Source organism: Lissotriton helveticus, chromosome 2_1, assembly GCF_964261635.1.
Source record: "Lissotriton helveticus chromosome 2_1, aLisHel1.1, whole genome shotgun sequence".
In the NCBI taxonomy this organism is placed as follows: Eukaryota; Metazoa; Chordata; class Amphibia; order Caudata; family Salamandridae; genus Lissotriton; species Lissotriton helveticus.
Genome location: NC_136059.1, coordinates 1022868049 through 1022885912, shown reverse-complemented (window position 1 = coordinate 1022885912; position 17864 = coordinate 1022868049). Strand labels below are relative to the sequence as shown.

The following is a 17864-nucleotide window of genomic DNA, read 5'->3' as shown; positions in this document are numbered from 1 at the left end:
GTGCCAATGGTTGAAGGTGGTGGCACTTCAACATTAGGCACTGAAGTAGGGGTTGGGGGTGTTGCAGCACTCCCATAATACCCATGCTGGCGTTGAGAAGGTGAATGACCAATCGAAATGCCTTTACATTTTGTTTTTTTCTTGACAAACTTGCTGTGCGGTCAAATTTCAGGCTGTCTTCTGACAAATTGCTGCTTACTCTTAACATGGAGATTGAGGATTTCTTTATCTGACTGAAAAGTTTGAGAATTTTATAAAGGGAACTATTTGACAATCTTGCTGGGGAACAGGGAGCGTGGAAGGAAAAGCTGTAGGAAGCCAGTTTTTTTCTAACACAAAATGTTAATACCTGCAAATAAACTGTACACATATTTCAAGATATAGCTAGCTGCAGATGAGAAAGAACAAATATAGCACTCTTTGTAATTCTAAATTGTGATGGTAACAAAGATTTAAATAGGATCAAATCACGACACTGCACTTGGAGATGGTAAATGATAAATATTTGCTGAAAGCAGATTTCAAACATTATCATTAAAACTGCATGTCTGTGCAAGTTTAGTGAGCCTTCAATGGAAAATGTGCTGTCTGTAAATGACAATGCACTACCATACCATGCTTTAGGAATATATTTTAAACAGTTTACTCCAAAATGCACCACTGGACACATACCACACCCGTACTAATTTGCTGCTGAACGGCCATTGCTCAGTTGCTATAGCAATTCTTTGTGCGGTGCTGGGATTTTTAAAAACCCCTACAACATCAGTGATGTAACACTGATACAGCACTCCCACTCTGAAAATTGTCCCAGCACCACTGACTTGCACTTTATTTTTGTGGACTTGGGATTAATAAACATCATCGGGCTTAATAATCACCATCAGACTGATTCTGAGCAAGTGAGACAAGGACAGAAAAGGGAAAAAGTTGAACGGTTACCAAAGGTGAAAGCCTCGGTGAAAAAGTACCTTCACGAGTGAGATTAAGACACTAGACTAGGCAACTGTGTCATTTTGCAGCTTCGGCAGCCATCTCCTAAGAACAACTTTGGTCCCATAGCCTTTCCTGCGACTGACTCAATATAGCAGCACTTGCTATTTACAGCACTACAAAAATATGGGTAGACTTGCTCCTTATTGATTGTGCTTCCCTAACAAAATAACACTTAGTGCCCCTTGCCCACCAACTACTTCACAAAAGTGCACAGCACTGGCAAGGTAATAACAGCCGTCTAAAAGAGCTCACCTAACACAATGCATGTTAAGACCTTCTGAAAAAAGACAGAGTGCCACATACACTTATAACTAGCACATGCAAAGAGGAGTGTGCAGCATTCCATCCTTTCAAGATCAGGTTTGGTAACATTATGTACCATTTGTGGAATTAGTAGATCATCGTCTACAACCACCTGCCAAAAGAATATCCCACAACACAATGCAAACTCCAGACCCTTGCCTAGCAGGCAGTTACAGCAGTATTCTCACATTGGGTCAGATAAAAAAAATGTATGCACACCTGAAGGTCTATTTCTACGGCAAGAGTAGATATAGGAATTCTGGCAAATTCTCAAAACAAATACAGGAGTGACAGTCACTCCTTTCCAGCAGTGCTCACATCCATACATTTCTGTACGTGTAAATGCGCATTGTGCACATTTACCCGTGAATAAATACTTAGCCAAAGTGCTTTTGCACATGCTTTTTTTATTTTGACAAGAAAGATTTCACAGTTTACTGTGGAAAAATCAGTCCCCCCCCACCCGCCCCCGCAATACTAGGTGCAACATAGTACTCCCAGGCAACATATGGATTTAATTGTGCCCTTGACCAAGGTACACCTCTATAGGAGCTGTAAAATGTTTATGAATACACACAAACTCACAAGCTTCTGGTGTTCACCAACTATGGAGTGGAATATTGCTCTGGAATGCCTACTTCTCGCCCATAGCAGCAGATTTTCTGCAACCTAAGGTTACACATTGGTGTAACATTACATGCATATAATTAACCTCCAAAGTATTAACCCCTTCGCTGCGGGGGCTATTCCGCCGCAGCGCTAAGGGGGAGGCGGGGCCGCGCGGCGCTCCCGTACACGTGACGGAACCGCTCCGTCACGGCCCTCGGGTGAGCTGTGCTTGTGACGGAACGGTTCCTTCACGGCCCGCCCGCTCTTTAGAACGTCAGCGCAGGCGCAGAATTCGCGCCGCGCAGGCGTGGTGAGCGGGCCGTGACGGAACCGTTCAGTCACCAGCACAGCCCACCCGAGGCTCGTGACGGAACGAGGCTCGTGACGGAACGGTTCCGTCACGAGCATGGGAGGGGTTAATGTACGTTTTTTTTTTTTAGTTCCAAATGACTCACTCAAATCAAGCTGTTTAGGTGCAAGATTTGTAAATCATGCACATCCAATTCACCATTAGAATGCTTAGTAAGATTCTCACCCAAAAAGACAGTAAATGTACCCTCCGTCCCAAAACGATACAATAGTATGCTATTTTGACTTTTTATAGTGCTTAAGCCCCTGAGTGTTAAAGCGGCATTAACCAGCAGAAATGTTAGTAGATTGCTCTGGATTGGCTGGTCCTTTACGGGAAACCAAATGAGGTAAAATGTATCCAAGCGCATAACCCTCATCCAGATAGATTCATTACCTGCTCTTATCCAAATAAAGATGGCAGTAGACAAGAACTCATGTTTAACTGGATGCATCATTAATTTCCAAGGGACGATAGACAGTGCTTAATTTGAGCCAGTGAGGGCACTGGCACTTATTTTTTTAGAGCAGCACGTATTTCTCTGCATCAGATGTTTATCGAGTGCAAGAGCAGAGATTGGAAAGATGGAGGAAGAGAGACTGCGATACAGTCACAAAGGGAGAAAGCACGAACTTGCAAATGTGAGAAAAAGGGGGCAAGGACTGTCTGGTGGTGGATTAAACACTATCAGCCTTGTTATTCTGCACACCGATGTTTGAGTGCACCAATCACTGAGCAGAGCTTGCGCTCCGGTACTCTTTCTTTCACAAATTAAGCACTGACTATAGGGAGCTGCATTTCACTGCGGGGTGTGGGGATTGTGGTGCTTTTTGTAGGTCCCAAAACATACAATCAACTGTATGTCTTCATATCAAGCGGGAGGAATCGTTGGAATTATTTTAGAATTCAAGTGACGTGGAAGCGATTATAGAGGTCTGTCTGTCTTTGTTACTTAGTGCTTTTTAATTCGAGGGCTAGTATAAAACCAGTGGTGTTTTTTGTGCAACCACAATGTCTCACTCCTTAGTCTATGTTCTGCTCTGCGCCCTCTATGTGCCTGCATGTCTCAATCCCACAACATGCTTTCCTTGACTGAGCTAAAATGAACTGAAGGTGAAATGTCTGGAACAGGAAACAATATGCACAGATGTCACGAACATGGACTAGTTTGGACTTATCTAGAAGGAGTGGTGTCTTATCTGCCTAGATGACATAAAATAAATCCTGCTTCCAGTCTGTATTTCGAGGGCTGCCTCAAAGATCAGATAAAGCTAATTGAAAAAGTTTACTTTTGACAGTTTTGAGGACACTTCACTTATTTTTTTGCCCGTTTGCAGATTTGCCAATTCCATTCACAGAGCCAGCTGGGGAATGTCTAATTTTTATGCACTGCATGTTGACAGCTCATTATTCTAAGTAGATGCTGCAGTCTTTAGAGAAGCACTTATTATCCTAAATCTGAAGGCATAAGGCATGGCAAAGTTACCTTCGAAACTCGCCGGTACAACCACATAAATCAATGCAATCAGAACAAGACAAGTTATTGATCAAAATGCTCAACAGCAGCAAAACAACAAAACAAACTAATTAGAGACTAGCTTTTGTGTTAGAATAAATGGTACCACCCTTTTTTTCTACAAATCTCCTTCAGTCTCCGGTCTGCATTGATCACCCCAAATTCATAAGAGCAGACTAAAGTTCACCGACAGTTTGATCAGAAGCCCTTTCTTACCCTTGTAGCCCGCCGCGTTGGTTTTCCAGTCTGGGGCGTTCAGGTGGCCTGGCCGAGAGGTCCGGACAGTGATGTGCTGCACATCTCTCCAGGTCAGAAACGGGCTGCAGAGAAAGAAACACTGCACAGTAAGTCACCGGGAAGTCATGCTCGGATATCAATTTGACAGCATCTTTATGGCGACATTTTCTAGATTCAGGAATGTGAATATTTCATTCCAATTGTTGGGATCACAGCAAGAGCATTTTTTGGACGGTGGAGCAGGCATTACAATTTTCTACGCCAACAGTTCTGTGTCAGCAACAAACATTCCAATGATTTGCTTTTCTTGAACAAGAAAGCATGCGTGAAAGTCAATTACTTACTAAAGTATGTCGCCATTGTCTTTTAGACAGCGCTTCCTTAAAAATTGGCAGTTTTCGTTTTACAAAACGTTTTCGGATATTTTTCACGTTAGGCGAGTTTTGTCAAATAATTTAATAGGAAAGCAGCTTGTAAACAAGTTATGCCGGTCAAATGTTAAGCCTAAACCTTCTGTATAATTCTCTGAAAAACATCTGGTGCAGAGAATCGTGTTGAGTAAAGGAACTGGGCTTATTCTTAAAAAGCTATACAAAAGCTTACACATCTTCAGCAATTTTCTGTGAAGGAACACTGGTGAAAAATATATTTTCACAGACTATTCTTTTCCCTCACTACCATATACATTCAGGCCCATGTGGAATGTTTCTTCTTTCCTACATTCTAAAGTGCTTAACACAACATCAAAATTGTTCTCCGAGGTAATTATTATTAAAAGCCAATATTCTGTAATAGGAAAATCTGAAATAAAAGTAAAACATTTTGGAAAATGTCTGGTCATTTTATATTTCCCCGTCTTAACATTCTATTAGATAGCAGCCCCTGATTCTCATGCATACCAAAATTAAGTGATTATAATGTAATGAAACACTCATAGCGCTCACCACCCCTATATGGGGTGCTGAAGCCATTTTCTACATGGGCAGAATGCTAAACCATTTAGGACGTGTGGTTGGAATGGTGTTGACTTTGTTAATGATCTTATGTGGGATGTGTTTCCATATTGTGCACAATGACCACTCAGGTGCAGGTATCGTGTTATGGGACGCAGTGCTTACCAGTGTGATGGAGGAAGAAGTGTGAGAACAGTGCACATTTTATAATTCTCAGGAAGCTTGCAGCTCTACAAGTCCCTTTATGATGTTTTTATGATCATAGCCCACTTGGTTGGCTACTGCACTGGGTTATTAAGTTTGAGATATTTTGCATGAAGTTTATAGTCCCAAGCAGGTATAGGGTCGAAGTAAAACTGTGGGAAGGTCTTCTGGAATGGGACTTTGTTACGATTCAATATCTGATTGTCATTGTGTTAGGTCAAGAAATGATGATGTTATGGAGCTTGTTAGGACCTCTGGTGGTGGACTAAATTTAGGACCTCTGTTGGGCAGCGGTATGAGGGCGATCTCTTCAGTTCAAGTAAAAATAACTTTATTCGGTTTCAGAAGATACCCATAAAAGTTTATAAAACCAACATCACAAATTAATATTCCAATGACCTATTTACAAAACAGCATAAAAGGGAATTCATACAAATCGATTATTTAGAAAATATATAATCCTTAAAATTCAATGTTTTAAAAAATAAAAAAGCAATCCATCTTACAAAGCACTTAATACCACAAAAATGTATAACCGGCCTAAAAATACATCAGTACTTAGATGAAGTGTGAGAAAATTACAGGGTTCTAGTTCATCTGCTATCTCTAGTGCCGCTTCCTAATGGCCATTGCAACTTTGACGTAATTAGAAGCCCTAGTGCATGTAGCATGAGTAGCCAAAGAGTGCAAATAATTAAAACTTTCAGTATAAGAACATGGCCTAATTTCTTTAAAAATCAGAACTAAAAGATGTCTTCTTGGCTCTTTATAGAGGGGGCAAAATAGCATAAAGTGCAATGTGCTCTTATCTGCCAAATCATCACAAGGGCAAGGCGTCAGTTTATCTACCCATCCCGATTGTTTCGGGAAAGTCACTAAAAATGCAGGGTAAGTAACTGAAATCTTGTTAAATAAAATTTTGTCTGTTCGGGTTGAGATCGGCATATTCGCCCACGTAAAATATGCCTCTTTTATAATATCTTTTGCATTTTCATGGATGCTAGCTGGGTTGTCAAAGAAGTGCTCCAAACCTAGCTCATAAAGGTTATTCCTTACAAATCGGAGCCAAGGGATAGATAATGCTCTATCAAGATTGATACAGGCTTTAATGACCTCCCATGAGAACACTAGTTCCTCAGACAACCAGATGTCAGCCCTTATTAGCAGGGGGCCATATCTATACGATCCTCTATAAAAGCAAGCCCCAGGTCACAGTGGAAAAAGAGTGTGGAGGCGCTATTTGGGATCATCAATAGCCTTTTTATAAATGTATTTTCCATGATCTCTTCAGTTATTCCATTCCTGTGCAGATGGTGATTGGTGGTTATTTCTGTGGGGTGATACAGTACTTGGTGATGGACATGACCCATACCAGTTCTGTCTTATGTGAGTGTAAGAGTTACAAGCACTATAACAGTATTATTATGCAGCTTGTATGAATTACAATCAGCTGTTCAACCATTAACTGCTATGATATTAGTATTACAGCGGGCCAAGTGGGTTATATACGATTTGACATTACTGTGCAATGCCCAGTCTAGACATAGTTCAGCCCTTCATTACTTACATGGATATAGAAAGTTGTGGGCTGGTTGGTCTGTTCCTGGTTTGTGGACTGCAAGCTGTAGATTGTACTAGAAAGTAACATTTTTCCGGGTTCTTTCCCTGGGCTAGTGGATGATTTAGTTATCTTGGAACCAGCCATGCTTCCAGATCTCTTCTGAAGTGTAACCCCCCTAAATGCTTTACATTTTGTCTGGTAGTCAGGACCAGAGTTTGGAGGCTTGTTCTGAGAAAGCAGTGCCTTCTTTGATGAATTGTAGTGCAATTGTTGGGGGCAGTGTCCTAATTTGTTCGAATGGCTTGAATTTAATCTGTTGGTATATAGGTCCTTTTGCGTGGGAGGCTCTGTGAAAAATGCAGAGTGCCTAGAACATTTATACTCTTGCTGTGAGTAGCCCGTGGAGTGATTGCAGGACTGGAGTCATGAGTTCTAATGGGTGAAGAACAAGTCTTGTACCAGCATTTTGATTGGTTGTATTTTTGCTTTGATCAAACGATCATTAGATTTTTAGAGTGGTACTTGTGAGGTATCCAAGCACTGGGCAGGTCCCAGTTGATAAGCCAGGTCTTCAGGGAAGGTCAGCACTCTGGAAGAGATGGGGAGGCCTGTAGATGAATTGGTAGCTCGTTCCATACCTTTGCTGCTAGGTAGGAGAAGGTGCAACCTCCATATCTGCTATGTCGAATGCAGTGTTAAGGGTTAGATAAAGGGATGTGGAGGTGTCTGGTGGGCTGATGGAAATTCAGGTGGTGGTTCAAGTAGGTGGGTCTGCAGTTGGGTAGGGACTTATATGTATGGGTCAGGCGCTTGAACTAGCATCTTTTCTGCACAATGAGCCAGTGGAGTTCCCTGAGGTAGTGGGGTTTTGTGGGTTCATCTACGGAGATCCAGGACGAGTCTGGCTGTGGCATCCTGTATGGTCTGTAGTAATTGGAGGTGAGCTACAAACCCTGCATAGAGAGCATTGCCGTAGTCCAGTCGGCTGGAGATGAGGGCTTGAATGATGGTGCATCTAGAGCTTTGGGGTATCCATTTGAATATCTTACGAAGCATGCAGAGGTAAATAAAAAGGAGGAGGGGAAAGAGTCGACCTGAGTTGTCATGGTTAGCTTGTTGTCCAGAATGATTTCTAGGTTCCTAGCATGGTCAGTGGGGGGTAGGAGTAGGTCGGAGTTCTGAAGGCCACTAGGATGCTACCCATTAGGAGCTTTTGTTTCAGAAAATGAGAACTTCGGTCTTGTCCATGTAGAGATTCAGGAAGTTGTCCTTCATCCAGTTGACGATGCCAGTCAAGCAGTTGTGGAAGTTGGTCTTGGCATTGCTGGTGTCTTTGGAGAGGATGAGTTGTGTGTCGCCGGCATAGGGTATGATGTTGAGTCTGTGGGTTTTGGCGATGCAGGTCAGTGTTGTCATATACGTGTTGAAGAGGGTGAGGCTGAGCGAGGATACTTGGGGTACTCCACAGATTTCCTTGGATTCAGAGGTGAAGGGGGGGGAGCGGACTTTTGGCATTCTTCTAGTGAGTAAAGAGGTGATCCATACGAGAGTGGCTCCTTGGATGCCAATTTTGTTCAGCCTTCTGATGAATGTGCGGTAGGAGACCATATCGAAGGCTGCAGAGAGGTTTAGGAGGATCAGAGCCACAGTTTCTCTTCAGTCGAGTAGGGCTTGAATGTCATCGGTAGCCATGATGAGGGCTGTCTAGGTGCTGTAGTTGCTCCAGAATCCGGATAAAACTGATGTTACTAATGTATAGGCTGCTGTCCTAGATAAGTTTGGAGATTGCAAGTGTGAGTATTGGTTGTGGCTTTTGTTAGGTATCGGAAGATGCAATGCAGTGTTTTCATTGAATAAAAGGTGCTTATTGTGACCTTGTTGACAAGTGGCATCAAGGATATATGTGAATTCACAGTTACCCCTGGGTTTCTTACTTAGTTTGATGTTGTTTGAGGGGCCTCGAGTTCCTTGGGACTTATGGTAATAAGCTGGTATTTTTTCCATTGTCGGCAGGTCATGATCTCTGTCTTTGTGGCTTGGATTTTAGGCGATTACTCGTCACCCAAGCATTTATTGCGCAAATGCCATCATCAGGTTTTGAGTTGTGGAGGTCTTCTGGCCCATCCATTTATTGAACGATTTGCATGTCATATGCATAGGTATAACAGATCGGGTCGAATGAGAATCAGTTGTGTAAGGGGCATGGGCAGTCTGTCAATGTGGGCGCTGGGGCTCCAACCCTGTTTTTTTATCCTTCCTGGCTGAGACTTCCTTAAGTAGAGCTTCTTTAAAAATAAAAATGCACACAAATTCTCTTGTGCTAGATGCTTTCAATCTTATGCAGACTGCTCAGGTGCAGAATGTAACTAGACATCTGCCTGCAAGAACATTTGCTGTCCGACAACCTCACAGCCCTGAGGCGTGTGAGGTTATCTGTCTGGCAAAGCTATAGCTACGTGGACTAATCTGCACTCCCTGGTGACTTGGAAACAGAGTTAACCCCAGCAGCTTCAGGTTCAAGCCTTGCAGTATCAGGGCCTTCATGTCTTAAGGGGCCGGAGACATTTGCCACCCCACCCTTTACTACTTGTCAGAGAGTGAGGTGGGATCAGTGATGGTCAGTGTCCACCACCCCACCAGAGTTGAGTTGGGAAAGGGTGGTGTTGGCTGCAGGCATGAAGCAGAGAAATCGGATCTGCGCATGAGTAGACCAGGCCCGGTTCTAGACAAGAAATTAAGCAATGAATGCGAGCCAGACTTTGCTATCACTTCAGTCATGATTGTTGTCCCCATTAAAGTTACAATGAGGTTATTGCGAGGCAGATGCTGTTTTTTCTGTATTCATTCCAAAGGAAAATGTCTCACCAGCAGAGTTCTTGATTGTTTTATAAGTTATAACAATGTTTGCAGTAGGTACAATCTAATTCAATGTTATTAATATATATTTAGAAAGTACTTGTCTTTATCTCATATGCGAAATAGTTTTGCATACTTTAGGTTAGCCTTTCATCGCAATATAGTTTTTAAATAATGTCTTACATATTCATTGTTTTTAGTCGCAGGCTGGAACTTCATAGCAGTAGAAATACACATTGCTCTTCCCCACAGTGCCAACCAGTTCTAAAAATCTCTGAAGAGACTCGGGCATCTCCAAAGATTTCATTAACCAATTGAGTGTAAAAGAATGCGTTTTCAACTGATTACTGAATTTGCCATTTCTTTATTCAAAATGTGGTGTTCTAATTTATATGCATTTTAACTTTAAGGTGAAAGGCTAACAAAATGGTGACAAAATAATAAAAAATAGAATTTCTGCTCCCTGCCCCTACTGCTGCATTCAGGATCACTGTCCCCATACTGTTTTTAATCCACTTCAATCGCTACTGAACGCTCTGACAGTGCGAGACCTCTGTTAAGCCTCTCGCCTGTGGCACTGTCATTCATTTGAGTCTTTTATAGCTTGAGTGAAACGGCGGATAGCCTGTGGTTTCTATAAGGTCAGTAGTGTGGAGGGTCAGAGGGGGACACACTCCGTCATCAGCCTCATGACTGAGTCTTCTCCAACTTCACAGGCTTTTGAGCAGCACTGATCAGTCAGTGTGTTTTGAGAACATTATAACACTGACTTCAATCAATAGAGATTTATAAAGCACGGCTAATCACCCAATAGGGTAGCCAGGTGCTGGCAGGCCTCTGAGGATTGTTTGAACAGCCAGGTCTTGAGGGCCATTTGGAATTCCAGAAGTGTGGTAGGAGATGGTCTGGAGGTGCATGGGGAGGCTGTTCCAGGTATTTGCTGTGATGTGGGAGAAAGTCTCCTCCACTTCTGCTTCAGTAGATGTGGGGAGTATGGGCAAGTGAAAGGGAGGTGGAGCATATTCTGCAGATTGTTGGTGGAAGTTCAGGCGGTGGTTAATGTAGGAGGGTCCTTGGTTGTGTAGAGCCTTGGGTACATGGGTGAGCAGCTTGAATTGGCATCTCCACTGTACGGGGGAGCCAGTGGAGTTTCTTGAGGTGGGGTGTGATGGGGTTCATGGGCGTAGGCAGAGGATGAGAATGGTAGCAGCATTCTGTATGGTCTAAAGTCTCTGTAGAAGGTGTGTTGCAATTCCTGTGTAGAGAGAATTGCCATAGTCCATTTTGTGTCACATAATTAGCTCTTCCTTGATGCATAATTGAAGCTCTTTGAGCCTCACAAGACATCCACTAACCAAGGCAGTGCTGCTTATCATAAAAGTGAACGCATGAATACCTAAAGTAACTAAGTATACACCTGTGTATACTTGCAGAGGCAGGAGAGTGCTATATACATTAAGTACAATACAGCTAATCAGTAAATACTGCAACATCATTTGGTCCTCTATTACTTCACTGACCCAAAACATATATATTACACTGATTGCATATTTTATTTTAGCACACAACAGCCAGGGTAATGTGGGAAACCACAGATTTCTGCAGTGCGGGCATGACCCACTGAGACATATTCAGGTCAGTGAGCTTGAATTCACTTTGTGCACTTTCTCTTGTACTATGCATTATGAAACCAATCTCCCCTTGGCAATTGCGTTGTGTAAATACTTTATTGGAAGTATCAACAACAATGCAATTGATGCTGATAAGATAATTATTATTCCTATTATTTTTGTTATTATTATTAACCACATCGCTGCGGCGGCTATTCTGCCGCAGCTCTAAGGGGGCGGGGGGGCCGCACGGCGGGCCCATGCTGGTGACGGAACCGCTCCGTCACCAGCCGCGGTTGAGCTGTGCTCATGACGGAGCGGTTCAGTCATGGCCCCGCCCGCTTAATAGAACGCACCGCGCAGGCGCGAAATCAGCGCCGCGCAGGCGCGTCCGGCGGGCCATGACGGAACCGCTCCGTCATCAGCCGCGGTGGCGCTGTGCTGATGACGGAGCGGTTCCGTCATCAGCACGGAAAGAGGTAATGTAATTAGGTTCTGCATATGACATTACAAAACAGGAAGTCTTTCCATGAGCATAAGGCGGTCTCTTATGTCTGTATAACTTTGGCGTAACATGTAATATAGTCGTCCACCCGACTTATTCGATTCTACAGCTTTGGTGTTTTCCGCATAGGCATGAGTTTGCCAAATAACCCATTATCGGCTTCCTAATTTGCAGTTTTTAACAAATTAAATGCTTGCTTCCAGCTCCAACTAGGATCAAACTTTACTAAAACTTGACGTGTTGTCATGCAGTGGAAGGCCCTTGGCAAAGGCAGGCCGGTCACCTTTTAGTTGCCTATTGCTTTATTTGGGAGCTAAACTGGTACTAATGGGTGTGACAACCTTTTCCCAGTGAGTTTGTAACATGCAAAAATAACAATGCATCATGCAATCACAAAATGTGCACTATACCACATAGTTTGCCTTTTTTCTTGTCACATAGTTTGACCCTCCCTTATGACATAATTCCAAGGGCCCTGTGCATGTTCTAAGGCGGAAAATATTTTTCTGTATAATCTGTGTGATGCCATGGCAAGTCTGTTGTTCTCTAACCTCTGGTATGTTGTAAGCTGAGTCCAATGTTCATTTTTTTTTAATGTTTATTTAAATGTTTTGTGTAATGTTGGCTTCAGTTTCACTCTAGAGTAAAGAGATGGATAGAGGTTTTCGATACAAAACTCAACCTGTTAAAGTAGTAATTAGTGTGTTCAGAAGTCAGAATGCTGAACACATTTTTCTTTCTACATAAATGCATTGGAGTGAACATTTAGCATAGTCACATCAGGAAAATAGCTGTTTCGGATAAAAATATGTGTAAAATCAGTGCCCTTCAGCGGAGGCTCTCTACAGAGTTATAGGTGTGTCAATATTTTTCTATGGAAATAAATTATTTTGAGCTGTGCTAATGTTCCAGAAGTCGATGAGGGTCACCTTCATCAGGGTCGCCTTCACAAAGGGAGGTAAGCAAGCAGCACAAAGCCTCAAAAATAAATGTTATCAAGTCAACAGCTCTGGCCACATAATCTCCTGTTCCTTGAGATATATTACTTCACCATCTAATATGTTTCTAAGTGTCCCTGACGCTGATTCTTCAGGCTGTTCAATACTCTAGTGATGCAGTCCAACAGAATGTTATTGTGTTGTTGACTTGCATCGAGGCACTTGTCTTTCTGTTTGTGCCTTACAAAAGCCTTGGAATGTGTTCCTAAATGCTTCCTGAGGCAAGCATGTATTGCTGAATCAGACTACATAACCCAGCGTATAGCAATTGTATAGCTCTTCAATTGCTGGCGTCACAGCCTGGGTAATGTTCTGCATGTCTAAACACATAAGATCTAAAAGGCAAGACCTATTTATTGGCTGTTCGAATGCTGGTTTGTTTTGTTGTTGCTGATAGAGTGTTATTATCTCAAGTGAATGTTACAGTGTGGAGAAGAAAGGAGCTTGGTCACTTGTTGGTATCGTTTGGTGAGACTATATGAAAGTGGTAAATACTAATTAAATGAAAATGTGTGTGTTTACTGATTTGATATAGTGCCTCTCAACCCCACAAGGGATTCAGATGGTTCCACATGCAATAACACTGAAGCCCGACAGGTCGGATCTTTACAGAAAAAAAACAATAGTCAGAAAATATAAGAGGAGTAGATTCCATTACGTCTTTGCAGCATTAGACTAATCAAGCGAGTTGCACATTTTTAAAGTCTCACCAGCTCTATTATTTCACGCATTCAATTAATAAATTTTAAAAAATGCAGGAAAAAAACAACTGATGTGGCTTTGTGACACCGGGACTGACTGCCGCAGAACATGAGACTTGAGACATGACAGCCATGTGTAACAGGAAACATTCCTCACCAGCCATCCTCTTGGTGGGGGAGCTGGGAGCTGCTACATGAAGTTCCTACAATAAATCCCACATGTGCGCCTGGGTGTGAAGGAACACACAAGATGTTCATAAACAGCCGTGGAGAGAAGCAGGCCATGCCAGCTGACAGCTGGACCGCACTGTCGACTCTGGAGAGCTCTTCAGGGCGAGACGGGAAGGAATGTGGACCTGAAACCGCTGACCCAAACCACTAAACAGTAACCAAGTAAATACCAGCGGTTCGATCCTTAAGTGGGCCTCCACTGTGCCAAGGCCTCACATTTCGTGGTGCACCACTGACAAGTGCTTCATTTCTGCAGGTGGTTGCAAGTGCCCGCGGACTGGTATGCAATTGTCGGGAATAAAAGTTATGTTTCATCGCAGCAAGAGAGAACCCGGAAAGGGAGAAAGGAGGAGGAAAATAAACAGAAAGCAGTGACAGCAGGAGAAAAGCATGACTTAAAAGTAAACTGCAAGTGTGACAGAGTGAGAGGAAGAATAGGGGGTTGGGAGAAAGACTAAGGCAAGAGGTAGAATCGATCTTTTCAGTCCATGGCGGCTCGTTTTTGGAATGAGCTCCCCCTTTCACTTCGCAAGGCCAATAATCTTCTGGCCTTCAGGAAGGAGCTGAAGACCGTCCTTTTCTCTGCACAACCTGTGCGCCCATAGTGTATCCGCCTTTGGGATTTCTTGGTTCTGTTCAGGCCTCTTTGCTAAAGCGCCGGGACACCCTTCCTGGGTAGCCGTGCGCTCAAAAAGTGTGGTTTTAACATAACATAACATAACAAGCCAGCCTTAGTATTCGGCAAGAGCGCCTAAGAAACCCTTTGGCATTTTCTTAACAGATGAGGCACTGAAAGTAACAAACATCCCTTGCAAAACTCTGGTGAGCGATGCATAACTGACCAATGAGGAAACAGCTGCTGACTACGCGTGAGATATTCAACTAATGTTCAGTTGACAACAAAAAGGGCTGTAACCCAATTTTCAATGTCATAGAATTACACACTAACCCTAAAAAAAGCAGGTGAAAATAATTCTGGTTTTCCGAAGACAGGACTGAAACAAATCACTGTACCGTCTTTCTCGCTCTCCTTTTTTTTCTTTAAAAAAAACAAAACAGAAAATGGTCCAAGATGAGCAGGTGGATTTGGAACACATTTCATCATCCTGCAAACACAGTCCCGTTTCCTGCGCATGGCATGTTAACACGGTCCGGGCAAACAGACGAAGCTCCGTGCAGTTCAAGGCGCGTGTTCTACAAAGCACAGGCTCCACGCCTGGCCGCCACATGTTCCCGCGCGGCTCCGGGCCTTTCATCAGGGACCCTCTGCAAATGCCCGCATTTGATATTTCTTATGGACAGGTTTCCCTCCGTCAGACAACCGGCCCCTTCGGTGTCGTTCCATGTGTAGCCTGTATAGATTTAATGAGCAGTCCTGGGTCGGGAGGGAGGTTTTAAAATAAGACAAAAATCAGGTCGGATCTGGGGAATTTCAAATGCAAACCGTTTTTCGCCAGATTTCTGGCTGATCTGTAAGTAACTATTTCACGATACATACAACAGATGGACCAATCGGCTCCATGTCACGATGGTCGTCCTCGGCAAGTATCTTCTTTTTAAGATCAACAACACTTTGAAAGTTGAAACATGCAAGCATACTTTTTGTGGGAACAACACAGTTTCAAATTAAAGACTCCAAAGTTCAAAGCCATGGCTGTTGAAGTGATCGTCATGGCATGGATGGGGCCCGTTTGGACCAATCATTTCAGGCGCACACGAGCCTAACTGTGATCAAAAGCTTCAATGCATTACTGCCAATTACCCCGTGCCTAGGCTGCAGGTGGTGGGCACCCGCACTCATTTCCTGGAACTAGGACATATTTTTTATCATCAGACTCTGACCCGGTGTATGAAGGCAGAATAGAGCCCTCGCAGTTTCTCCCAGGACTAAAACCACTTTGATCCGTGTTATGCCCAGCATTATTGATTTATTTTAATCTAGCTGCTAGTATTCTTTGGAATGTTCAACAGTAAGATGGGCTTGTATGAACTACAGTGTACAGCCTTTACTTGGCTTAGGAATGTCATTTATCACGGGAACTCTGTCATTCTACCATTCTCCACAAAATAATTAAACACTACTCAGAAGTGGGACAAAGACCCTACAAGAAGAATGGTGTACAGTCTTCTGGGCATCTCTGCTCGTTCAAGTGGGACTGTTTAAATCTACAAACCCTCAGATAAGCTCAGGGGCAAGTGCCCTCGGCTTTGTATAGGGACTTGTAATAGGATCCGAAGGTTCTAGCTATACCTGGGTCTTCATGCATCAACTCCCCTATCTTGTTTGCTACTTCTGTGCCGGACTATTTTTGCTCGGAGTTTGCCAACTAGCAATTTACCAGCTTTGTTGCCCCCATTGTAATATCCCTGATGCGTCTGATAAGCTCGTCTTCTGCTTTGTTAGTATTTAATGCTCTGACCCTCGGTCTGGGGCCCTGCTCTCTCCCCAGCAGCTCCGCTGTTGTGTGCTCTGCCGCTGATCCGCTCACAGGCAGGGTTCGAGACCGCCCAGCTCTTGCTCGTGACTGCGCCTGCCCCCCTCTGTTGGGTATTTCATTTATTTAACCTTAGTTCATCTCTCTCTATGCCCGTTTATTGCATCCTGTCGCTCCTGCTCGTTACTGCGCATGCCCCACTGTTGTTGTAATTCATTAGCATTTAGTTAATTCTAACTCTGTGCCTTTTTTTGTAGTTTTCGTTCTGTATTTGTGCCCTTCTGTTTTGTTGTGGTTCCTGTTTTCGTTCCCCCTGCTCCCACTGACCCTGGGACCCCTCCCATTTGACCGCTACCGCCTCCCAGCGGCTCGTCCCTCCCTACTTCCCTACTTAACGGCGGCCGCTGCACAGTCACGCCTTTGGCGCGCATAAGGCGAGCCCATTTGCGCCCATCCACGACCCGACCACGGCCAGCGTCAGGAACCCTGGATCTACGAGCCTCTACCGCTACAACTCGGCCCCCCTCCCTGCACTGAACCCCAGAAGAAACTACGACTGCCAAAGATCTACACCGAGCACCACCCACAGCCAGTTTTCCTGTCAATACTGCAGACAATCCTTCCCAGCCGACAACGCCCCCACGACCGCCGAAACCTCGCCGGATGCCCGCAATCCTAATATGCTGACTTGCATCCTCCTCAATGTGCGCTCCCTACACAGGCACGCCATGGAGATTTGGGACCTGCTTGACACCCTCTCACCAGACGTCACCTTCTTCACGGAAACATGGACCAACGGCACCTCCGCCACCAACATCGCCACCGCCCTCTCCGACGGTTAAAAGATCCAGAGAAAGGACCGCCCCTCCACCGCCCAAGAGGAGGACTAGCCATTGTACACAAGAGCGTGCTCCGGCTCTCCACCTCCAGCAAGAGCGACCCCCTCTGAAACACAACACCTCCACTTCCAGATCAGCCCCAGGACCACACTGCGCAGCACCCTCCCCTACAGACCCCCCCGGACGTCGTGCCTTCTCCGCAACAACCATTGCCGACCTCGTCGCACCCCACGCCATCACCTCTATGGACTACATCCTCATCAAGGACCTGAACTTCCACCTCGACAACCACAGCAACCCAGACTCCACAACTCTCCTTGACAACCTCGGACTGAAGCAGCTCTTCACCACTCCCACCCACAGAGCCGGACACACCCTCGACCCCATCTTTGCAGGAGGGACTAACATCCACTTCAGCCACACCATGTAACCCCATTGAACAGACCACCACTGCGTACACTTCACTTTCAGCACCATCACCGCACCCAAACCTGCCCGCACCCGCCTCGAAGGAATTGGAGCAAGATCACAGAGGAGCACCTCAACACCACCCTCCTCCAACACGCCCCTCCGCCACAACAGACGCCAACTCCACAGCAAGAGAACTTCACTGCTGGATCTCCAACTGCGCTGAGCAGCTCGCACTCCCTCGCCATCCCATCCAACAACACCCCCTGGTTCACCACTGACCTTCAAGAAGCCAGGCGCTGTTGCAGACGCCTCGAGAAACTCTGGCGGAACAGGAAAACCGCCGAAGACCAGAACGACTACAGGAACGCCATGAATGAATACCACCAGTGCATAAGGACCACCAAGTGGACCTTTATCAAGAACAAATTCCACATCAACGCAAGTAACGCTAAAGAACTTTTCAACATCATACAGCAGTTCACCAAACCCCCCAGCAAAGCCACGGAAATCACTCCATCCCATGACCTCGGCAACAAGCTCAGCTCCTACT

The 17864-nt window shown here is 44.5% G+C and overlaps 1 protein-coding gene across 4 annotated transcripts in view; it reads right to left on the bottom strand.

The window, feature by feature from the left end:
• PCSK5 (proprotein convertase subtilisin/kexin type 5) overlaps positions 1 to 17864 on the bottom strand; it is a 1700773-nt gene that overhangs the window by 648885 nt on the left and 1034024 nt on the right. For all 4 annotated transcript variants that reach the window (XR_013607101.1, XM_078675787.1, XM_078675788.1 and 1 more), the window contains exon 10: positions 3990 to 4093. Coding sequence is in view for 3 of the 4 variants with exons in the window: in XM_078675787.1 (XP_078531913.1) it covers positions 3990 to 4093 (104 nt within the window). In the remaining variant the exon portion in view is untranslated. The remainder of the gene's footprint in view (positions 1 to 3989; positions 4094 to 17864) is intronic.